The sequence below is a fragment of the Bactrocera oleae genome, chromosome 3, assembly GCF_042242935.1.
Source record: "Bactrocera oleae isolate idBacOlea1 chromosome 3, idBacOlea1, whole genome shotgun sequence".
NCBI classification, from domain to species: domain Eukaryota; kingdom Metazoa; phylum Arthropoda; class Insecta; order Diptera; family Tephritidae; genus Bactrocera; species Bactrocera oleae.
Window position 1 is genome coordinate 35,365,691 of NC_091537.1, and position 24,718 is coordinate 35,390,408.

The 24,718-nt window shown below is 35.0% G+C and overlaps 1 protein-coding gene across 6 annotated transcripts in view; it reads right to left on the reverse strand.

The window, feature by feature from the left end:
* Positions 1-1,243: 1,243 nt before the first annotated feature.
* Ncoa6 (Nuclear receptor coactivator 6) overlaps positions 1,244-24,718 on the reverse strand; it is a 52,000-nt gene continuing 28,525 nt past the window's right edge. For 2 of the 6 annotated variants that reach the window (XM_036360238.2, XM_036360237.2), the window contains exons 4-6: positions 14,786-14,899; positions 14,357-14,728; positions 1,244-1,489 (exon numbers count right to left, since the gene is read on the reverse strand). In XM_036360238.2, coding sequence (XP_036216131.2) covers positions 1,428-1,489; positions 14,357-14,728; positions 14,786-14,899 — 548 coding nt within the window. In that variant the 3' untranslated portion in view covers positions 1,244-1,427. Of the gene's footprint in view, positions 1,490-14,356; positions 14,729-14,782; positions 14,917-15,210; positions 15,366-24,718 lie in introns of those variants that run through there. The other 4 variants (XR_011395153.1, XR_011395154.1, XM_014240051.3 and 1 more) reach the window with 4 other exon arrangements.

Genomic DNA, 24,718 nt, shown 5'->3' on the forward strand with positions numbered 1-24,718 from the left:
ATAGTTTTGGTAATGGCAAAATTGATAAAGAAAAAGGAGGTAATGTTTTGCGAATGAAATAATTACGATTTTGACAAGTATTCATTTGCTAATGATATCGTATAACTTTAATCAATGCACAAAAAATAAATGTGTACAATCCTAGAGAGATATTTATAAAAAAGAAAATGATGATGTTTTATTAATTTCAATTTATATTATTCAATTACAGTTTATTTGCCTTAATTTTCTCTAAGCCTCTTGACTAGAAATTCTACTCGCAATAATACCAAAAATATTCCAATTGATAAATTCAAATGCATCAACTATGAAAAGGCTTTTGATATTTTTGAAACTGACAGCAATTTATCTCAATGACGACCTATTTTTTGTTTCCTTTAAGTATTTTTTGCAATTTGATAAAATGTGTTGTTTTTCTTTTATTTATTACTAAAATTTTAGTAATAACTGTCCATAAATACATACAGTCGAGTTTACTATCTTCAAATAGCATTCTCGTTATAAATAACTAAAAATATTTACATATGACTTTTAATGAGTTCATTGTCACAACGACGTTTACTCCCATGTCAATGAATGTGATATTTGTAATTATCAAATCCATTTTATGTAACTGGTCGTTCTTGATCATTTTCATCTTTTCCCAATCCTGTTACTACAATATGTAATCCACTCTCAATCCCAATTGCATGTGGTTGTATTTGAGTGTCTGCTTGGTAGGAGTGTAGGTCCATGCCTTCATTCAAATGAACTATGTCAAAAATGTTATGTAGCTGGTCCTCACTTTCCGGAATAAGATGCTGACCCCAATCTTCTTCTTTGATATTTCTTAGAAGTTTCGTACTGGATGAACAACCTACTCCGCCTGAGCGAATTACGTTATCTGCCGAAATTTTCGCTCTTGGTGATAACAGTTCTTGAATAACTTCATCCCCGTCATAACTTAGTATATTGTTCAGGCACAAATTAAATTCATTATAATCTGAAAAACTACTACAATTTAATGGATTTACAGGTGAAATTTCTGATAGCAAATCGTTTTTAACTTCTGAACCCAATCTGCTATTATAAAACATTATATGTTCACGTCCCATGGATTCTAAATCTGCTATTTCTCCAATAACTTCTGTACTCGAGGTTGATTTCCGTGAGTTTTTACAGTTCATTTCCTTATTCACACTAAAAGCGCTTAAGTATTCGTTGGTATCTGCACCTTCAGTAACAAACGGATTTTTTCGGTCACTTTCATGTTTGAAGTCAACATTTTTTTTACCGTCATCAGCTAAAGCATACATTGAGAATTCATCCTGCGTCTCGGTCAATAAAAACAAATTTTTGCTTTCTAGTTCTTCAACTCCAAATTCGCTTAGTTCCATATCGCCATCGTCACATACATTTAAATTAGTAGCCGAGGCGCAAGACAATGGTCACTTATAATCGCGAGAGTTTCGTCTTCTTCTTCCTTCAGTTAACTGTGCCTCTCCAATAACTGAAAAATTTTAAGTTTTACTTTAGAATTGTAATCAGTTGTTAATTTTTAAAATTTGTAAGTTATTAGGAACATAATGGAGAAAACATATATAAGTATTTTAAAAGCGATATTGTTTTCACACAACGTAAGCTAAACTTAATTTTAGTTGTAATACCATGAATCAAAGGTACATCAAGGCAATCTACAACTGGTGAATTAAACAGATAAAAACTTTACCAGAGGAGGCCCACTCGCGGGCAGAACATAAATTGATATCTTTTGACCATTCATTCTTCGCCATGGATGCCTCTATTTCTCGTCAGCGAATATTATATTAAAATCATCCTCAAATGAAATATATGTGATATAAACTCAACCGAAGAGGCTAAATTTTATATATCAAGTTGATGTGGAAAATGTCAACCAAAGAATCGAAATTCATTATATGGATTTAAGGTTTGGACAAAGATCCAGACCAATTTTATTCAAATATCACAAATTTTGACCAAGTAAAGTCAGATGGAATGACGGATATAATTACAAAGGCTATATTGGGGACAGAAAAAGAGATGGGTTGATCGCATTAAATTTTGACATTGCTCAGGTATATTTGGGAACATATTTTCAAGCAATTTCATAAATATATAACTCACACACTGACCGACATACCGATGGTTTTCTGACGCAACCTCGTAACTCGATTTTTGACGATTTTGAGATTTAATCGGAAAATTAATCAATAAATATAGTTGCATAGATCTGTAAAATTATAAATAAAAATATTAATCCAATTTTTTTTTATTTAATAAAATACAATCCCGTTTCTCAATTCAAAAAAATGTGTCATGCGCAACCTCGTATCTTTAAGTACAAGATGGCGTATATATAAACAAGTTTGCTGTCAGCAAGTAACAAAAATTAAACAATCATCAACTCCAATCTATTACAACCTAATACAATTTTTACATGAAATTTAATCTTTTTTAGAGTTAAATAATATGTCATCCTCAGATCCAAATTCATCAAATGAAAAATTAACATCAGATAAAAATAAAATAATAATAATAATGACAATCACTCAGTAATGGTGCTCGATGAAACTACTAGACTTTTAATTCCTCTCGAATGTACACCAGTGAACGAAGATGAAGAGGAGAAAATTGAATCTAGTTTATTTATCTATATGCATTTAGATGAAACTACGGGACTATTCGTGGTAGATTCAGATCAATCAGTTTCATCACGTGGATTATTAAATACATCAAATTCCTTAGTTCTCAATCAAACTGACAGTGCAACAAGTGACGTTAGTCCATCTCGTCCTGCAGCAATCTTAATGAACATTCAGGAATTATGTCTAAAAAAAAAGATCTCGTAAACATCAAGGTCATAATAAAGATTGGGAACGCAACAAAGTAAAAGAAGCTCGCGTTGAAGGTAAAGCTTATTTCAGTATGGCTAGAAAGAAAGATGAAAATAATTCATTGACTCAGCGGAAGAAACGAAAAATTAAACCAGGATGAACGTCTAAAAAATGTGCTGCCAGTCAATTCAAAAAGTCTAATGAAATCCCAGAACAAACAAGAAAAAAAATTTTAATTCTTTCTGGAAGGATTTAAATTGGGACCAGAAACCATCTTATGTTATCTCGCTTGTTACCAAGGAAATAATACCTCGAAAAGAAAACTCAAAAGTATCTAGACGAAATTTCACTCTTCAGTATCATCTAATGGTTAATAATAAAAGGTTGTTAGTTTGTAAACAAATGTTTCTGAGTACATTAAGCTTAGGAGAGTCTCAAGTTTTAAACTGGGTAAGAAAAAGTAGTGATTTTGGTGTGTTAAAAAAAAACTAAAATAAAGAATACTAGAAAAGAATCTAAGCAAGTTAAGGGAAAGCTATCACATGTAGAGCATTTTTTAACTCAATTATCAAAGATGGAGTCGCATTACTGTCGCAAAAATACATTTAAGTTATATTTAAACAATTTATACAAGTCTGTTACTGAAGTACCTAGCTTTCGATTTTTTATGAAGAAAATGCAATTAATGAATTTAGATATTAGAGATGAAAAAGACCAAGATAAAATAAAAGCTATTGCTGGACAGATCAAGGCATTCACTGTAGATGTTCAAGCCGTGCAAATGATACCACATTTACCAGCAGGTACTCTTTATTTTAAACAGAAGTTGAAAGGTCATCAATTCACAGTATATAACATAGCAAATGGAGATGTATTATGTTATGTATGGCACGAAGGTGAAGGTGGCATGGATGGCAACATTTTTGCGTCCTGCCTAATTGATTTTTTACAAACTGAAGTTGAGCTTGATACACCGATAGTATTTTACAGCGAAGATTGTAGTGCTCAGAACCGCAATGTGACTATAACTAACGCTTTGTATCAATATTCAGTAAGAAACAATGTTGAAATATGTCAAAAATATTTGGTTAAGGGTCATACTCAAATAAAATGTGATTCCGTTCATGCGGCAATAGAAAGACGTAAAAAAGATTGTGAGTTGTATGCAAGTTTTGTGCAAGTTATTCCAGAATCTAGGTTGTAAAAACCGTACAAAGTGAAGTATTTGGATTATAAATTTTTAAGAATTACTCTGATTTAAAATTTTTTAAATCTATTCGACCTGGAAATAAAACCGACTCTCCAACTGTATTACAGTTGAAAGCATTGAAATACAGTAGTGCGAAGCTGATGTTTAAATTATCCTTTGATGATGAATGGAAAGATCTGCCGCAACGTTTGGACAAGAAGCATTCTGTCGACACTTACGTAAAAGATTTATATTCCAAAGAAATTCCATTGACGACTCAAAAATATAGAGACTTACTATCGCTCAAACCATTATTACCCAAGGACTATCATTCTTTTTATGAAAATTTAACATACGTTAAAGAAAAATAAGAATTATATTTTCTCATATTCTTAAATATTATCTGCTAAAAATGATAAAATATAATATTTTATAAGTATTTAATTTCATAATTCTATTTGAAAAGTCGAGTAAGATGATTGAAAATATTAATGATATTATGAAATAATAATATTAATACTATAATTAAGATTAAAAGTGTATTTTATGTCAAAAAAATATTATATTTTAGTTATTATAAGCTAAAATTATTAAAAAGTTTAACAATAACGTTTGTATTTGATTAAAAATCATTTAAAAAGTTGCTGAAAAGAATATTACGCAATCACGTATGTTACATTTTTTTTCCTGAGACAAACACGTATCTCAGTAAATAATAAAAACGTTATGATTAATTATTTTTAAAATCATACTTATCCGAAAATTTTATTACAAAATTGAATACTTAAAAAAAAAAATAAAATTTTTAAAAAAAATTTTTAATTTCATTATTAAACGTTTTTAGTCTTTCCTGAAAAGTAGTAGTTTCTGAGATACGAGGTTGCGTTAGAAAACCATCGATATTCGGCATAACGTGTGTTAGAATTAAATTAAATAAAAACATTATATCTAGTATATGGGAGTTGGGATAATTCGTGGACTAAATTCATACGTTTTCGGCACTAAACTATTGTATATCCAATATTATACCTACAATAAGTATTACTAAGGTATAAAGCCACCCGGAAGTTTAAAAATCTAATATTTTTTAGGTATATGGGTATTCTTACATACTTATTCTATTGTTAACAGAAATATATGCCATCTGAATTTCATTATTGTAGCTCACATACAATGACCAATAAATGTGACGAACACGGGTGATAGAAGAAAATATTTGAAATAAAGATGAAGTGTATAGCCATTAAATTGGGACTTTTATTTAACAATCCAGTGATCGAACTCAAGAGTGAGTTACAAGGTAGACGATTTATCGAGATCCGTTACAATGCATATGTATGTATATGGAGTAAAGTCAGCAGTTATTTGAAAATCCTGATATTAGTTATATGGGCGCGAGGGCAAGTTTCAACCCGATTTAATCATTTTAGGCACAAAGATGCATCGTTATTAGAAAAATACGCTCACTCAATTGCATTAAGATAACTCACATATTAAACGATATATGCGAATTAGGTCAACCAGAAGTTCTCAAATCTTTAGTTTCTGTATATGGTGTTAAGGGAAGTATTGGCCCGATTCAATCTTTAAAAATAGTGGCTTTTAATTTGCAGAAAAACTACTATCGGAACCTCCTGACTTTTCTTTGAATTTTCGGTGCAATACACATACGAATTCGTTTATATCCTGATTATGAAGGACAGGTGTATATTTCGCAAATTTAGATAAAATCTTAGCTTTCTAAGCAATAATTTTTAGAATAAAACTACGTACATATAGTACCGGCAGCGAGAATATGGAACAAATCTTTCAAAAGGAAGTACACTAATACATATCTACATTGGTATGTTTTAGCCGACTTCATTATACCACAAATTCATAATAACTACAATAATATTGCTTAAATCCAAAGAAGATTTTGTAAATATAATATATTTCAATATTATACATTTTAAGGTTAAACCAAACAATTGTTGTATATAATTATTAAAAATAACCAGTTGTATTTATTTTTATATGCGGACAATTTATTTAATTAAAATTAAATTTCTTGTAAAACAAATCGAAATTGATGCCCTTAGAGTTTTTTGCAAACTAGGATCGTTAATAACAAAAAGTATTTTTTATTAATACAACTACTGTGCTAGATGTACAAATTTATGAAACAAATTAACTTTTTATGTAATAAACAAAAGAAAGTACCTTGAGAATCACTACCTAACTATGTAACTTAATTATTAAAATTGCTTAGGTATCTTATGTTATCTTATTTTTTACTCATATAGGATAGCATTGACTGTATTTTTGCTACACGAATTTATTGTTAAAACAAAATTGGCGAAATATTTTTTATTATAATTAACAATTTGCTCGGGAAAATCTAACATTCCATCACTGTTTTGACACAATGTGATTGGAGAAAAGTCACACTCTGCTGCAATTGTTTTTTATATTTGACAACACTACACCAGACGCGTTTTGTTAAAACTTTTTTAAATATAACTGTTTTTGATGTTATACCCTCATGTAATGTAATTAAAAAGTAACGTTAGTACAGTTAGTAAGTACTGTACACAGTCCGTATGAAAGTAAGGTTATGTTTATAGGCATACATTTCTTTCATAAATTAAAACTCAAAAAAGTTGCGGACCACTGTAATTTTTATCAAACAGGTCATAAACTAAGAATTTAGAAAAAAAATCTATAATAAGATTTAAAAAATTATCAACTCGATGAGTATAGATGATTTATCAGTAATTAATTATGAAAATAATTATGGCTTATATTGCTATTCGTCAAGAGCAGGGTGACAGTCTTCAGAGAACGATAGTTCAAATTGTCAGCTAGTAGGAAAAAAAAATAATAATTTCGTTTTGTTTGGATGTTTTTATTTTCGAATTAAACCAAGAAAGCGTATTTCTTAAAAATTCCTAAATTGCGAACAAAATTATTTCGAAATACACTCACTTCGAGCGAATAAACGGGTGCCTAAAAATATGAGAGGTAATGTTATTACATGCGCTTTTAGTTACGATGATAACTGAATAGAAGCCTTACGTATGTTTGATTGTATTTTATTGGTAGAAAAACAAGAAAAAAAAAACGTTGAGTTCGGTTGCACCGAAGCTATAATACTCTTTACAAATACAAAAGACTCCTTACAAGAACTTGATTCGGTCAGTTTGCATAGCAGTTATATGCTATAGTGATCCGATCTGAACAATTTCTGTGGAGATTGCACCGCCGATTTGGATATTAACTCATGCAAAATTTTATGGAAATATCTCTTCAAATGAAAAAGTTAAGGCATACTGGAAAAAAAACTGACTGACCACTTCAGTAAGCAAGAGTGACACCTTGCTGAAATGGCTAGTAGGCTAATATCACAATCGCCTCCGTCTCGTTAAAACCCTGGCAGGTCTTCAAGTACGTTCAAAGCACGTCACCATTAAATTGGGCGTACAGGTTCAGTTGAGAGAACTCCTGATTAGCGTCCGGCTGGTTCTGAACACAATCTCCCATGACTTGTGAACCCTCGCGTGACCTACGGTAAGTGTAGACAACCACGGGCCCTTTGTCAGGGCGACTGTACAACGTGCGGCGATAGCGGCTTGAAGCGGAGACCCAATTGAACATGAACACTCAAAACCAAAATCAAAACAAGAAAAACGACAACAGCGAAAGGAAATCACAACAAGAGGAACAGAACAACAAGAACGACGAACACAACAATGCTTTTCGTAGAAGCAGCAGGGTTCTGCGATCGCCAGTGTCACAACTAACACCAGTGACCCAAAAGAGCGCGAATACCCGCCAAGAAAAGGAGGATCAGAGACCTCGACTCCCTAACGACAAAAGAAGAAGTCATCGAAGCAATAGAGAGCGCTCTTGGAGAACCAGTGCCTGACCCAAAAATAAACATCTCTTCACCCAACAGTAGAGTGCAGGTCAGAGCATACATTACATTGCCAAGTGCTAAAGCAGATACATTGCTAAGACAGAGGAGAGTCAAAATTGGATGGATCAGCTGCAGACTACGACTAAAGGAGACTATTAAAAGATGTTTCCGTTGCTTCGGACCAGGACATCTCGCCTGGGATTGCAAGGGACCAGACAGAAGAGGGCAAGGTAATATGTACAAAATGCGGCCAACCGGGACACAGGCTTAAACAGTGCAACAAGCTTCCAACCTGCTGCATATGCAGAGAGGCCAAACTTAGCCGAACGGATCACCTACTGGGCTCAAGTAAATGCACGGTATTTAAAGACTTCGTAGACAAATGAAAGTTCTCCAAGCCAACATGCACAGAAGTAAAACTGCGGACGCACTACTGACTCAAATGACAACGGAGCGCCATTACGACGTTTTCATTATAAGCGAGCAGTACAAAAGGAAACAGAGTGGAATATGGATTGAAGACAAAAGCGGCACTGCCGCGACCTGGCTTTCCCCCAGTAGCAAAATAGCCTCTCCAGGTAGAGGAATCGGGAACGGTTTCGTCTGGACCAAATGCGACCTCTGCACAATAATAAGCTGCTACTTAACCCCCAGCGACAATATTCAGAACTTCCAAGCCAAATTAGACAGCATAGAAGACACAGCCCGAGATATCGGAGGAGACTTTATAATAGCAGGAGATTTTAACTCAAAAGCTATTGAATGGGGAATGCGAAATACGGACTCCAGAGGTAAACGCATACTTAACATGGCCGCCAGGCTCGGCGCTATGGTACTCAACACTGGAGCAGCAACGACATTTAGGAGAGCAGGCTGCGAAGAAACTCCACCAGATATCACACTAGCGTCAGAGCGCATAGCAAGCATAATAAAGCGCTGGGAGGTTATGGAGGATTACACTGGCAGGGACCACCAGTACATAACCTTCGAAATAGCCCCCCAAAACACAGTCACCCAGAACAATTTACACGGTACCACAAGAAACTGGAATGTATCTTAACTTAATAGCGAGGCACTCATCTCAGAAATTGATAAGCATGACCTCTCAAAATACGACATAGGCGACGATGAAAACGTACAGAAGACAATGAGGCTAATCACCCAAGCATGTAGTAAAGGAATGCCTCGGAGCCAAAGCAGGAGACAAAAACGCGCTGCATACTGGTGGACAGAGAACATTGCTCAGTTAAGAAGAGCGTGCCTTCACCTAAGACGGGTCTACACAAGAAACAGACGAAGAGGTAATGCAACAACAGAAATGTATAATATCCACGCCGCGAAGAAGGAACTAAAGCGGGCTATCGAAATTAGCAAAAAAGCAAAATGGAAAGAGCTTCGGAATGACCTAAACCACCCCCCCAACTGAACGCATATAAAATGGATAAATCGTCAATGCCTTATTTCCCATACATGAAACAAGAGCCGGGAAAATAAGACCGACGGAACCACCCAACGACGCACCCCTCTTCACCATCGAAGAGTTGCAAACGGCGGCAAAAAAACTTAAACCCAACAAAGCACCCGGAGCAGAAGAAGTACTAAAAATAAGCAGATGTACTAAAAATAATCGCCGAAAGCCGCCCAAATGTGCTAATCGGATTGTTTAATACCTGTCTCAATGCCGGCGTATTCCCAGAAATTTGGAAAAAAAACAACAGCTCGTGTTAATCAGTAAAGGAAAAGGTGATCCAGATAGTCCATCAGCATACCGGCCTCTTTGCATGCTTGACACAGCCTGTAAGCTTCGCGAGAGAATGCTGAAACGGCGGCTTATCACCGAAACAATACGGTTTCAGACCGGGTAAATCAACACTGGGGGCTATTGAGAATGTGGTAAGGAGCGTAGAAGAAGCGCACAGAGTATGCAATAAACTCAAACGAATTGTTCTACTCGCCACCCTTGACGTTCGGAACGCCTTCAACAGCGCTCGATGGGAAAACATGATTGAAGCATTAGAAGAAAAATTTAAAATACCCGCATATCTCAGCATAATGGTGAGAAGCTATTTGGAAGACAGGGTTTTGTTGTATAAAACCTCTGAAGGACCACGACACTTGAAGGTCACGTATGGAGATGCGCAGGGATCAATCCTCGACCCAGACCTCTGAAACGTCAGTTACGACGGCATATTAAGCCTCGATATTCCCGACGATACTTATCTTGTTGGTTACGCAGATGACATCGCCGCGATAGTCACTGCGAGTGACACCGAAAATGCGTGCAGGAAGTTAAACCAGGTGATGATCAGAGCACAAATGTGGCTTGATGCGAAAGGTCTCAAACTTGCCACTGAAAAAACCGAGCTGGTACTGCTAACAAAGAAGCATATTCCGACTATAGTAGACATGAGGACAACAACAGAAACACTAAGGACACAAAACGTGGTCAACTACCTAGGGGTAAGAATAGATTCCAGGCTTACCTACAGAGCACAAATTCAACACGCTGCGAAAAAAGCGTCCATAATAACTAGTCAACTGAGCAGGCTGATGTCTAATATCGGAGGACCGAGACAGGAAAAACGGAAGCTTTTGATGCCGACAACACTAAATGTCTTGCTCTACGGAGCAGAGTTATGGGCAGACACATTAAGAAAAAATAATCGACGCAAATCCCTCGAAAAAGTGTACCGTACAGATGCTCTAATAAGGACGTTGAAGAAACAAGGAACAGAAGCTGCCGCTACAAAAGAGGAAATAAAGAGCGACACCTTGGAACAATGGTCTAACAGGGAACATGGTGAGGTGGATTTCTACACTACTCAGATGCTATCCGGGCATGGATATTTCAGGAAGTATCTATATAAAATGGGGAAAGTCGAAGAGCCGTCCTGTATATACAACGACGCGATCGAGGACGACGCTGAACATACATTTTTCAAATGCACACGCTGGCAAACGCAGCGAAATAGGCTCTACACTTTGATCGGCACCCTGAATGCGGATAACATCATAACTGTCATGCTCCAAAATGAGGAAAATTGGAAGAACGTGAAAAATTATATAGAAAACGTACTACGGATTAAAAAACATGACCTGGACGCAGGTAATGACATGTAAGTCTTAAAACGAGGAATATGGAACGCCACCCTGAAGTAATGCGAAAGCGGTTCCAGGGTGGGCGACGGTTCCCTAGAGGAGAGTGTTTTAGTGACCTACAAGTGGCACATACCATTGCTGTGACGACACAATGACGATGCGGAAAACATTTTTCTCAACCTCCCCCGAAAAAAAAAACAAGTAAGGAAGGGCTAAGTTCGGATGTAACCGAACATTTTATACTTTCGAAAAGTCAAATAGTATACTCGTTTGAGATTTCTTTGTGGATTGACTGATATTTTCGGTAGAAGGTCAACTATAGGCACTGGGGTCCACATATTTAGTACCTAGGGGCTTGAACAGTTTTGGTTCGATTTAGACAATTTTTGGCCACAAGGTGGCATACTTTAAACGTATTATTCACGCAAAGTTTTACCCCGATATAATCATTGTTGCTTGATATGCATAGTGGAAAGTGAAAGAATCAGATGGAATTGAAAATGGTGTTATATGGGAAATAGGCATTGTAGTCCGATTTCGCCCATTTTCGCACTATAACATAGAAATATGAAAAGAACGTTATGCACCGAATTTGGTTGAAATCGGTTAAGCAGATCTCAAGATATGGGTTTTCACCTAAAAGTGCGCTGTGCCACGCCCACTGTCTAATTTTGAACGCGGTTCCTATAAAGTCACCGGACTTCAGCTCGTCTCTTCATCCTGATCATTTATATATGTATAACCCTATATCTAACTCGATTAGTTTTAGGTGATACAAACAACCGTTAGGTGAACAAAACTATTATACTCTGTAGCAACAGGTTGCGCGAGTATAAAAATATGCTATAGTGGTCCGACATCGTTCCGACAAATGAGCAGCTTCATGGTAAGAAAAGGATGAGTGCAAAATCAGATAGATATCTCTAAAACTGAGGGAGTAGTTCGGTATTATAGATACAGACGGGCATGGCTAAATCGACTCAGCTTGTCACGCTGATAATTTATATAAATATATACTTTAAAGGGTCATTGATGTTTCTTTTTGGGTGTTAAAAACATTGTGGCAAACTTAATATACCCTATTCAAGGTATAATTATTATTAGTCATTTTGTGTGAAAATAATATTATTTGATTATTTTTTACTCCAATTCCATTTTTTTTTAGGAAAACCACACGACTGATTTTAACATATCTTGCCCTTCCTGCGAAAATAACGTACGCGACATTTTGTAGACTTTATTTTTATATATTACAATTATGTGGACAATTACCAACCACAAATTCAAAACCAATTCAATCTAATGCTGATTGATATCTCAACAATTAAACGAAATAAGTGGAAGTAAAAAATATTAAAAAAAAAAAACCAAAAACGTATGAGCTTGATTCGCAGGCAAAACCACAATAAAGCCATATTAACACTAAGTATATCACACTTCTACAGGTCCATCGAACCATTTACTTGAACTCAAACAATCTGAGTTCCTAATGAGTGGACTACAAAAAATAAGATAGGCTCGAACCAACCTCCGTCTTTATGAATCAAGTAACCTGCATTATTACGGCTTATTTAATTGAAAATTACTGGCAAATACACTGACCCCAAACTCTTAACTTATGCTTCCTTCACCAGCAACATAAAAAAAATTCTTTAAATACAGTTATATGAAGAAAGAAATTGGAAAATGTTTCACTATTGACTGTGATCAAACCCCTCTACAATTATATTTGTCAGAATTAAAATAAATTATAAATATAATCATTTAAAGTAAAGTGTGACAAAAAAAATTCCAAAAAAGTTTCATTGTGAATACCTTAGCCTTAACAATCATATTAAAGCGAAATACCCTTTATCTTTAAATGAAATAGACGACGATGAATTGACAAGCATAACATTTAAATTGTATGAATTTCATTGGCCGTAAACGATAGTATTTATAAAATACACGTATATCACCTTGCGACAACTCGCACAAATAAAGTAAGTTCCAAAAGTAGCAGTTTTTGCTCAAAGTAAACCATAAGACGGATACATTATGTATGTATATACAAGTAATATCTCCAATAGACTTTATTTCGAGTTTCTTGGAAATCCGTCAATCAACATTAATCTACTATAACTAACTATAATACTATAAAAAAACATTCTCCTGTAAAATTTGACTCGTGGCGCTTACGTTATTTTTGCGGGAAGGGCTCGAATATGTGTGTACACATACTAAAAGGAATTTTTTATTTTTATTGTTATTTCACAGTTATGAACATTCTTCTTGTGTCCAGTGAATTTTGTTATTATAGCATTAGCGGTTTAGGAGATATGCACATTAAACCTATTAGAGGCGTGACAGTGGTCCGATTACGCCCATCTGCAATACCAACCGTCTCACGGCACCAAGAAACATGTCTACCAAGTTTCGTAAAGATATCTAAATTTTTACTCAAGTTACAGCTTGCACGGACGGACGGACAGACAGTCACCCGGATTTCAACTCGTCTCTTCATCCTGATCATTTATATATACATATATAACCCTATATCTAACTCGATTAGTTTTAGGTGATACAAACAACCGTTAGGTGAACAAAACTATTATACTCTGTAGCAACAGGTTGCGAGAGTATAAAAATGAAACCCCTTTTCCGTTGTCACGCCATAACTTGAGAACGGCTAAACCGATTTGGTTGTTTTTTTTTGTGTAGTTTTCTAATACTCTGTAGAAGGTTTTTACGAAAATATTAAGAAAATGTCTCAGAAAGATTGAAAAAATACATTTAATTTTGCATATTTTAAAAAATGTGCGTAACGAATGTCATCATAATTCACAGCCATAGACTATATTGAAAGAACATCGTTTGTTCAGAAATGTGGTTACTTAATTAAATTCTATCGCACTAATTTTTGAAAATTACTCGCCACAATTAAACGTACCGACTTTGACGGTAATATTAATAATACCAGTAATGATTTCATTTTAATGTAAGTATTTAATAATAATAATATATGTATAATATGAGTTAGATTTCAGAATAGAAGTTAGATTTCATATACTAACTGCAACCAAATACGAAATGCCCTAAACTTCCAGCCAATTTCAGCACCATTGTACACGGACAAAATTAATTAATTGCCCGTATTTTCCCAGTCGCACAAAATGATTATTTAAATCATAACTGGCTCGGTAACTGAGCTATATAGACAGAAAAATATGCTGAAATTAGTTTTGATAATAACATTTTACTAAATTAAACTGCTTACTTAATATAATTTAATTATACCTTAGCCACAGCCAGGCGTGGCCGGGGTCTTCTAGTTTAATATAAAATATGAAACTATACCTGCGCTCCTCGTTTTCCTCCGAGCTTCAACGATACTCATATTTTCACTTGTATGTACACCGACTGTTTTCGACAATATAGCTTTTGCTTGATCTGTGTTTTGGGCAGACAACGTCGTTGATGGCACTACGGAACTGCTTGAGCGCCCATATACATTTTTATGTATACCTGCATTGGTGCGAACACTACGTCGGGTTCCAATTTTCTCCTCACTAATGTTGTTATTATTATTTATTCTTTCCCCACCAGCAAATGCAGGATTAGAATTTGTATTGCCACGAGTATAATGCAAATTAGTTATGGCCGAAATACCCGTGGAAACATTGTTATCATTCGTATTTGAGTCTCCTGAAGCTGAGGTGTTAGTCGTACCTATAAGCAAAGAACAAGTGATTATCGTTGCTTTGATTATTATTCAATCATACTTACCATTGCTATTTTTTATTGATCCAATTGTTAACGAAGATGTCGCACATTTTATTTGACTAATAGGGGAGGACTCGCTTTGTACATTTCCAATTGTGTTGACAGCAAAAGAGGTTTCTAAACGAAATTTCATACTGATATAATCACAATAAAATTATAAAACAGGGAAAATATTAGTTCTTATATCATTGTAAAGCAGATTGTCGCATTAAACCAATGCTGTTAAATTTAAATTACGCTAAGTATTGCAAACTATTACTTAAATTCGAGAACTATAATGATTAATATTATTTTTATTAATATGCAAAATGCTTATGGATACTGTTTTCAGTACCCTGAAGAACGCAGACCATATCTACGATTACATTTTTGAAAATATTCTTTACAGATAGAAATTGAATCGTTGGTTAAAATACTTTACACTTAACTTGTTTGGAGACCATTTGTCATAAATTATTCCATTGGAAAAGCTCACAAATGTTGCGTAAGAATTAAATATTCATTATTCATACGTCATAGCCACACTTAGTTTCAATATTTTGATTTGTGTCCAAAATATTTATATTAAAATCAACCTCTTTTACTGAAATGAGAAATATGTGATATAATGGTATGTGGGTACACCAGTAAAAGAGAGTCAACAAGAGAATCGGAAATCACTACTTAGTACAATTCGCAGAAAACAGTTCCGTTAATTATTATTGTAATTTAGATGCATTGTCTACTCATATATAATAATCAGTCTTTGCTTTCCCTTATTAACAATCGTAGGGCCGTGATCGCTTGCTGAGCTTCTTAAAACACTTAATATTGTTTGTTAACCGCACTATTGATAGTTTTTCCCAAACGTCTACAGTTGATGATAGTAAGAGGAGTGGTCATCCTCAGGTAGTTCGTAACCAATTCAGCTATAACAAGTAAGGAAGGGCTAAGTTCAGGGTAACCGAACATTTTATACCCTTGCAACTTGCAAGAGCCAAAGCCTGGGAGATTCCTTTAGGTGCTGGCAAACTTTACATTAAACAAGTAAGGAAGGGCTAAGTTCGGATGTAACCGAACATTTTATACTCTCGCAAAGTCAAATGGTATACTCGTTTGAGATTTCTTAGTGGATTGACTGATATTTTCGGTAGAAGGTCAATTATAGGCACTGGGGTCCACATATTTAGTACTTAGGGGCTTGAACAGTTTTGGTTCGATTTAGACAAGTTTTGGTCACAAGGTGGCATACTTTAAACGCATTATTCACGCAAAGTTTTACCCCGATACAAACATTGTTGCTTGATATGCATAGTAGAAAGTGAAAGAATCAAATAGAATTTAAAATGGTGTTATATGGGAAATAGGCGTTGTTGTAGGCACCGCCCACTTTTAGATGAAAACCCATATCTTGGGATCTGCTAAACCGATTTAAACCAAATTCGGTACATAACATTCTTTTCATATTTCTATGTTATAGTGCGAAAATAGGCGAAATCGGATTACAATCACGCCTATTTCCCATATAACACCATTTTAAATTTCATATGATTTTTTCACTTTCCAGTATGCAAATCAAGCAACAATGATTATATCGGGGTAAAACTTTGCGTGAATAATACGTTTAAAGTATGCCACCTTGTGACCAAAAATTGTCTAAATGGAACCAAAATTGTTCAAGCCCCTAGGTACTGAATATGTGGACCCAACCCAGTGCCTATAGTTGACTTTTACCGAATAGAACAAGGCGGCAAGATCCACAAAGAAATCTAAAACGAGTATACCATTTGACTTTGCGAGAGTATAAGATATTCGGTTACATCCGAACTTAGCCCTTCCTTACTTGTGTTTTAACTATTTTTGCAAATACCACATACTATTAACGTGCCACATAAAATGCTCTAAAGCATTCATGTACCTCACATACCATCACCAATCATATGGAGAAAAGTCAGCCGGATGTTCGAAAATCCTGATATAAGTTACATAGAGGCTAGGTCAAGTTTTCATCCAATTTTATACATTTTAGGCATAATACACACTCTCTCATTTTCATTGAGATAACTCACATATTGGCTGATATATGTGGTAAAAAGTTACCCGGAAGTTCCTGAATTTCAATTATATATCTCACACATTGACCGATATTTTCATTAAAAGTCAACTACAGGTACGAGGGTCCATATATTCGGTACCTAGGGGCTTGAACAGTTTTTTTTGTTTAGATTTGCATAATTTTCGGTCATTAGCTGGCATACTTTAATGCACTACTCGTGCAAAGTTTCAGAACGTTATACTTGTATTAATTGCTTTTTGATTTGTATACTAGTAGTTTTATATGGGAAGTAGGCGTGGTTCTGGTCCGATTTTTCCCATATTCGCACTGTAACATAGGAATATTAGCAAAATTATATACTAAATTTGGTCGAAATCAATCAAATAAATCCCAAGATTGTCTAATTTTTGTATTGACTTCTTTAAAGCTTATATATGTGAAATTCGTGTTTATTTATCAAAATCAAAACCGTTATATGGGGAGTGAGCGGGGTTATCACCCGATTTCACACTGTCGGTAGGGTTTCTAAAAAGAGTTGTTTCGAGAGAATTTGGTTATTATAGATTTAGCGGTTAAGGAGACATGTACATTAAACCTATTAGAGGGCGGGCCACGGCCACGTTTTCAAAATCTTTTTAACTGCCGTTGCCCCTTCTTAATGCGATTCGTTATACAAAAAAACAGCCTTTTATCTTATTGTGGAGCTTAGTTAGGGCTATTAATTTGCTTTCGATTAATAATTCGAAGGAATTTTTCTTTTACAGATATAGTTTCCCAAACCATAAGAGGTTGTGATTTGATACCATTCAATAGCTCTTTTATCAGCTGGAATCTCAGACATACTGGTTGCATAAACGTAGTCATTTTGTGAGTTGCAGCTTGCCTCTAACACAAAAAGCTTCTCATCAGAAAACACAATCTCACTATTTGCGTTCTGCCGAAGGAGCAAATCATTTCATTCTCTTCTCACTTTCTTAAATCGAGCCACAGTACGTCGACCAAATCTGTGGTTAACATCTCTAGAGGATCTTAACAATTTCACTTGTTGTTTTTCCTTGAAATTGTAACTTTGTCACGAGCTCTCTTTTTGTTTTCGCTACTCACAAAAACTGAATACCAATTGATAAAACTTAAAATTATGTTGCGTATATTTAAAATATATGTGCCAATATAAATGTCTAACGGGAACATGTTAAAACTTAGTTGGCTCAGCCTCACGAAGTTTCAAACAAGTGCGAAGAAGTTTATTCTCTTGTAATCTCCAGGTGTTAGGAAAACTTTATATTAAAAAATGTTGCAAAACAATTCAACATTCATTATTCGACGAAATCGTAAATGGAATACAAACAAATTTGGTATATTATTAAGTTATAAAAGGTACGTTCCAAAGTAAACAGTAAAAAAGTAACAAAGTAAACTCTAGTGGCGCAATCTATATGTCGACTTCTTCTGCTATCATTTATCGACTTCCAGTAAAAATTTCATGATATTTCATCTATTGGAAGTGAAGTTATTGCGTTTTAAGTGTCAGTATGTTTTTGTCCTCGGTGCGGTGATTGACTGACGACCAAAAATTGCTCAGAATTCAACATTCGAAGGACATCATTAAAGAGGCAAAAGAAGACCTGAACTTCCTTTACAAGATTGTGACTGGTGACGAAACGTGGTGTTTTCAATATGATCCCGAAACGAAACGCCAGAGTGCTGAATGGAAGGCGCCAGACGAGCCGAAAACCAAAAAATCGCGCCTGGAGAAGTCAAAAGTGAAGACATTGCTGATTTGTTTTTATGATTCCAAAGATATTGTCCACAAAGAATTTGTTCCACCCGGCCAGAACGTTAATGCGGTATTCTACCTTGGAGTTTTGAAGCGTTTGGTATTGCGAAAATGGAAGTTGGCGTTTGTTGCACGATAATGCGCCGTCTCATCGATCGACGTTTGTGGCCGATTATTTGACCAAAAATCACATTTTAACAATCAACCACTCCCCGTATTCATCTAATATGGCACCGTCCGACTTCTACCTTTTCGGAAAAATGCATTTGCCGATGAAAGGAAAGCGTTATGCAGACGTGGAGGCCATTCAAAAGGCGGCCATACCGGGCAACGAGCTATAACACTCGTTCGACATGCTTTTGAACCGTGCAAAAAGCTGTATTAAAGCAGAAGGACTATTTTGAATAAAATTAATTGATTTTGCCGAGAAAACCATTTGTTCTGTCTTTTTTTTTAAAAGTCCGGTTTACTTTGGAACTTGTATTATAGGTCACAGACTCACTTAGTTTTACTACTATATTTTACTTCGTGTCAGCGAAAGTGGTTTTAAAATTATCTTAAAATGACATATATGGGATATAAACTCAACTGAAGCAGCTAAATTTAATATAATGAGTGGATGTTAAAACGTCAACTAGAGGATCGCAATTCATTATTTTAGATATATAAAATTTGGATCGAAGTCCAGACCAATTTTATTCATATTCCACCACAATTTTTAAGAAAACTTGTAAGGTGGAGAGTCAGGTTATATTGGGGACAAGGAAAGGAATGGGCCGATTGAGTTAATTTTGACATTGCTGAGGTATACTTGAGATCATATTATTTATTTATTTAATACACGTACGCCAATCGGCATTATACAATAGTAATAATTATATAAAATGTAAATAAAGGGGAAAAGAAAAAGATTGATTAAAATATTAGGTGTAGTAAAAAGTAATCCGTCGAATAAGTCCGATCGGGTTTGGCTAGATGGCGTTAGAAAGATGACATTTCGTACTAAAAAAAAACTTTTCTGACAGTAAAGTGATTGTTTGATTCAGTTTTGTTTGAGGGCGCGTTAAAGATAGACACTAGCAAAGAGAAAATACGCTATATTTTAGTTTTTCTTCGATAAGGGCGAAAACGCAAGCCCGTGAATAGCGTTTATAGTCCTGATACTATAACAGCTAATCACGCGCAATTGTGGTTTCGTCAATTCCGTTCCGGTAACTTCGATGTCAAAGATGCACCACGCACTGGAAGGCCAATTGTCGAAAATGTCGATAAAAAATCATGGACATTGTAAAGTCCGACCGTCATGTAAGCGCGTTTCGATTGCCCATGAGCTAAATATTGCACAAAAAACCGTTTAGAACCATTTGAATAAGGCTGGATACGAAAAGAAGTTCGATGTATGGGTGCCACACAAGGTAACGCAAAAACCCTCAAGAACCGAATTTCCATCTTCGAATCGCTGTTGAATCGCAACAAAATCGACCCATTTCTGAAGCAGTTGGTGACTGGCGATGAAAAGTGGATCACTTACGATAACGTAAAGCGAAAACGGTCGTGGTCGAAACACGGTGAGCCGGCGGAAACGGTGACCAAGCCACGATTGACGGTCAGGAAGGTTTCGCTGTGTGTTGGGTAGGATTGGCAGGGAATTATCTACTATGAGCTGCTCCCATACGTCAAAACTCTTAACTCGGAACTGTACTGTCACCAATTGGACAGTCTGAAGGAAGAAATTGCCCAGCTTTGTCCAATAGGAGAGAAATTGTGTTCCATCAAGACAACGCCAGACCACACGCATCGATATAGACTCGCCAGAAGCTCCGGGAGCTTGGTTGGGAGGCTCTTTAGCATCCACCTTATAGTCATGATCTGGCACCAAGTGATTCTGTTCCTGTCCATGGCAAACAATTTTGCTAGTAAAGAATTCGCTTCAAGAGAGACTTGTAAAAATCGACTGTCTCAATTTTTTGACAATAGTAACGAGCGAAGGCTTCTATGAGAGAGGCATAATGAAATTACCCTTAAAATGGCAACAAGTTGTCGAACAAAACGGCGCATATTTGACCTAAATCGGATCATTCTAACTATGGTAAATAAAGTCTTCAATTTCATGCAAAAATAATGGATTTCTTTTTGCTACACCTAAAATTTTCTAGCAATTTTATATTTACATTAAACATGTTCGCTATAAGGTTTGTTAGAATAATGAAAATCAATATATGTAGTATTTCGGAGTTGGGGGGTTCATGGATTAAATTCACATATTTTGGCATTAAACTATATTATATCCAATATTATACGTTAATCTTTAGTATATCCAATACTACAGGTTCAATTTATTTTGCTAAGATATCTTACATATTGACTAACATATATGTCATAAGTCGAACCGAAAAACCGGTTGGAAAATCTTATATTAGGTCTATGAAAGATAGGGGTAGTATTGACTGGACCTTATCTTTTTTTGGTAATACAACATACTAAGGGAAGTATTGACCCGATTCAATCCATTTTTGACATACAGGCATACTATTATCAAAAAGAGACTCTCTCCGAATTGCAATAATATATCTCACAGATTGACCGTTATTTCCAATAAAATGTTAGCACCAAGCACTGCGGTCCCCATATTCGGTAACTGGGGGCTTAAACTGTTATAGTCCGTTTTTAACAATTTTTAGACTTGAGTTGGTATACCTCAAAGGCCCTATTTGTGCAAATTTTTGTCCCGATATATTCTTTAGTTCTTGATTTGTATACTGAAAAGTTTAAGAATCATATGGAATTAAAAATTGTGCTATATGGGAAGTAGGCGTGGTTGTAGTCCGATTTGGCCTATTTTCGCACTATGACATGGGAATATTAGAATAATTCTACGTACCAAATTTGGTTGAGTAGTTCCCGAGATATGTGATTTCGCTTAAATATGGGCGATGCCACACCCATCGTCTTATTTTGACATCGGCTTCTATAAAACCCCCTTGTACGATCCCGGATGTAAAATTTAATGTCTCTGACGCATTTAGTTATTGATTTATCGCAGTTTTGGTAGTTTTTAACAAAACCGTTATATGGGGAGTGGGCGGGGTTATCATCCGATTTCATCCATTTTCATATTGCCGAAGAAGGAGGAAGAGTCAAAAATATTTATTCTGTGCAAATGTGGGTCGTATAGCTCGAATAGTTTAGGAGATATATACATATTAAACTTATTAGGGGCGAGGCCACGACCACTTTTTAAAAATTTGTTTAACCATAGATGCCCTTCCCCAATGCTATTCCCTGTACCTATTTAAAGTTTTATATCGTAATTTAGTGCTTAGTTATAGCATTTTATAGGTTTTCGATTAATGGCGTTTTGTGGGCATAGCAGTGGTCCTATTTCGGCCATCTACAATACAATACATCTTATGATGACAAGGTACCTTTGTAACTAGTAACTTACATATATATAAAAAGTATATGGTAAAATTAACCGTATCCTTACATTAGGAATGGGGGCTAAGGGAAGTATTGCACCCATTTTATCCATTGTGACACTGTTATTATAAAAATATTCAGTAAAAAAGTTAGCAATAGGCTCTGGGGTCCACATATTCACTATATGGGGGCATATGGTAAGACTCGACAATTTTTAGTCGCGGGTTTCGCATACCGGCCCGAAAAGGTAAAATTTTGTATAAACTTACTTAATGTAATATGATTTATTCCACAATAATATGCTTGTTAAATTCGTATTAAAATACTGTAAAACCGTGCATCAAAAATTGTGATTCTGTATAAATAGGGATGTTATGTGCAGCCGGCATTTCAAAACATTAGAACTTTTTACCTAATTGTAAATATTTCCGTAACATTCCTTCTAACTCATCTAACTCATAATTAAAGTGCAAAATATCCCATTCCGTTATTCAGAGTCATCCTGCTTTGGAAATATCTGTCGAAATCATAGTTAATACACGGGATAATAATCATCAAACTTCGTGCTTCTGTACTCGGTTTAACTTTGCAAAAGCTAATTTTGAAAAGTTAAATACAGAACTTTCTACAATAACATGGCTTAATTATAATGGTGACATTGAATTGAGTGTCTCTCATTTTAATAACATTATTATGAAATTATTTGAAAAGTATGTTCCAATAGTAATTGTTAATAAAAGCAAGTATAAGTCCGTGGTTTTCGAAAGAGTTATATAAATTGAAAAACAGAAAAACTCGAGCTTTTAAACATTTTAAAAAAACCGGTTCACTTGTCGACTATTCTAAATATTCGCTATTGCGTCGACAATATTTTGACCTAAACAAAAAATGTTATAATAATTAATTAAATAAAGTAAAAAAAAATATTGTAAGTAATCCAAAATCGTTTTATGATTTCGTCAACTCCAAACGCAGGATTTCCAAATTTCCGTACGCAATGAAATACAAATCTATCATTTCAAGTGACAATGATATTATATCCAATATGTTTGCAGAATTTTTCAAGTCAAACTACTGTAATAATTCTTCCAAAACTTTTTCTTATCAGCAAGTGCTGTGTTCGAATACTTTAATTAACGCTCCAATTATTTCTGAAGAAGACGTCCTTTTTAATTTAAATAAGTTAAAACCATCTTTTAGTTATGGCCCAGACATGATACCCTCATGCTTCCTAAAAAATAGTGCCAAATATATTTACTTACCTTTGACAAGGATATTTAATTCCTCTCTTAAACACGGTATATTTCCTTCAATATGGAAACAGTCATTTATAATCCCTTTGCATAAAAGTGGATTTAGATCCAACATTGAAAACTATAGAGGTATCGCAAAACTATCAGTTATACCTAAACTTTTTGAAGCTATCATCACTGACCATATAACCGTTTCAATTTCTCCGTTAATTTTCTCATCTCAGCATGGATTTCGTAAAGGGAACTCGACTATAACAAACTTACTTGAATTTGTAAACCATGTATCATTAGGTTTTAGGGAACATAAGCATACGGATGTTCTATACACAGACTTTAGCAAAGCTTTCGATAAAGTAAATATCTCGATTCTCATACATAAACTTGATCTGCTGGGCTTTCAGCCAAGATTCCTTCAATGGGTATCTTCCTATCTTTATAATAGAACACAACGAGTGACATTTGAGGATACACCTTCAGATACAATTAATGTTTCTTCTGGTGTTCCGCAAGGTAGTCATCTTGGCCCGATTCTGTTCTTGTTGTTTATTAACGACATCTTTTCAGTAATAGAATTCTCAAAAATTTTATTATACGCTGACGATGTAAAGCTTTTTAAATCATACACTTCAACTGAGGAAAGGTGTCTGTTGCAAACAGACTTAAACAATTTGGTTGCATGGTGTGATAGAAATGATTTGCCATTGAATCTCAATAAATGTAAAACGATGTGCTTTTCCCGTAGATCTGTGCACCCCTCTTCTTATGTAATAAAACACCATATTCTAGAGCAAGTTTTAAACTATGTTGATTTGGGAGTTAATATGGACCCTAAGCTTAATTTCAGTCTTCATACTGATACCATGGTCTTGAAAGCAAAAGCTGTCCTCAGTTTTGTTAAACGTTGGTCTAAAGAATTTAGAGATCCGTATATTACTAAAACACTTTATACAACTTTGGTTAGACCTATATTGGAATATGGCTCTGTGGTATGGAACCCTAGCTACCAAATCCATTCTGACAAGTTAGAGTCGGTTCTAAAACAATTTTTACTTTTCGCCTTAGCGCATTTCCGATGGGATGCTAGGGTAAGTCTACCTCCATACACGAGTCGTTTAAAACTTATTAATCTACCTACACTTTCTAGTCGTAGGGAAATGCTTGGCATAACATTCTTAGTGAAACTTTTGAATGGAACTGTTTGTAGTTCTTTTCTCCTGTCTGAAATTAAATTTAATATCCCGGTTCGCCTTTCGAGGCAGTTTAGACCTTTACTGCTAAAATCCTGTAGATCAAATTTTGAACTAAACGAGCCATTCCGCCTTATATGTCATGATTTTAATTCTCATTCCAGCACATTTGACTTATCTGACTCACTTTTCAAAATTAAAAAGACTTTATTGTTTTCTCTTAATAAATAAAAATGTAACAATTTATTATATTGTAACTTTAGA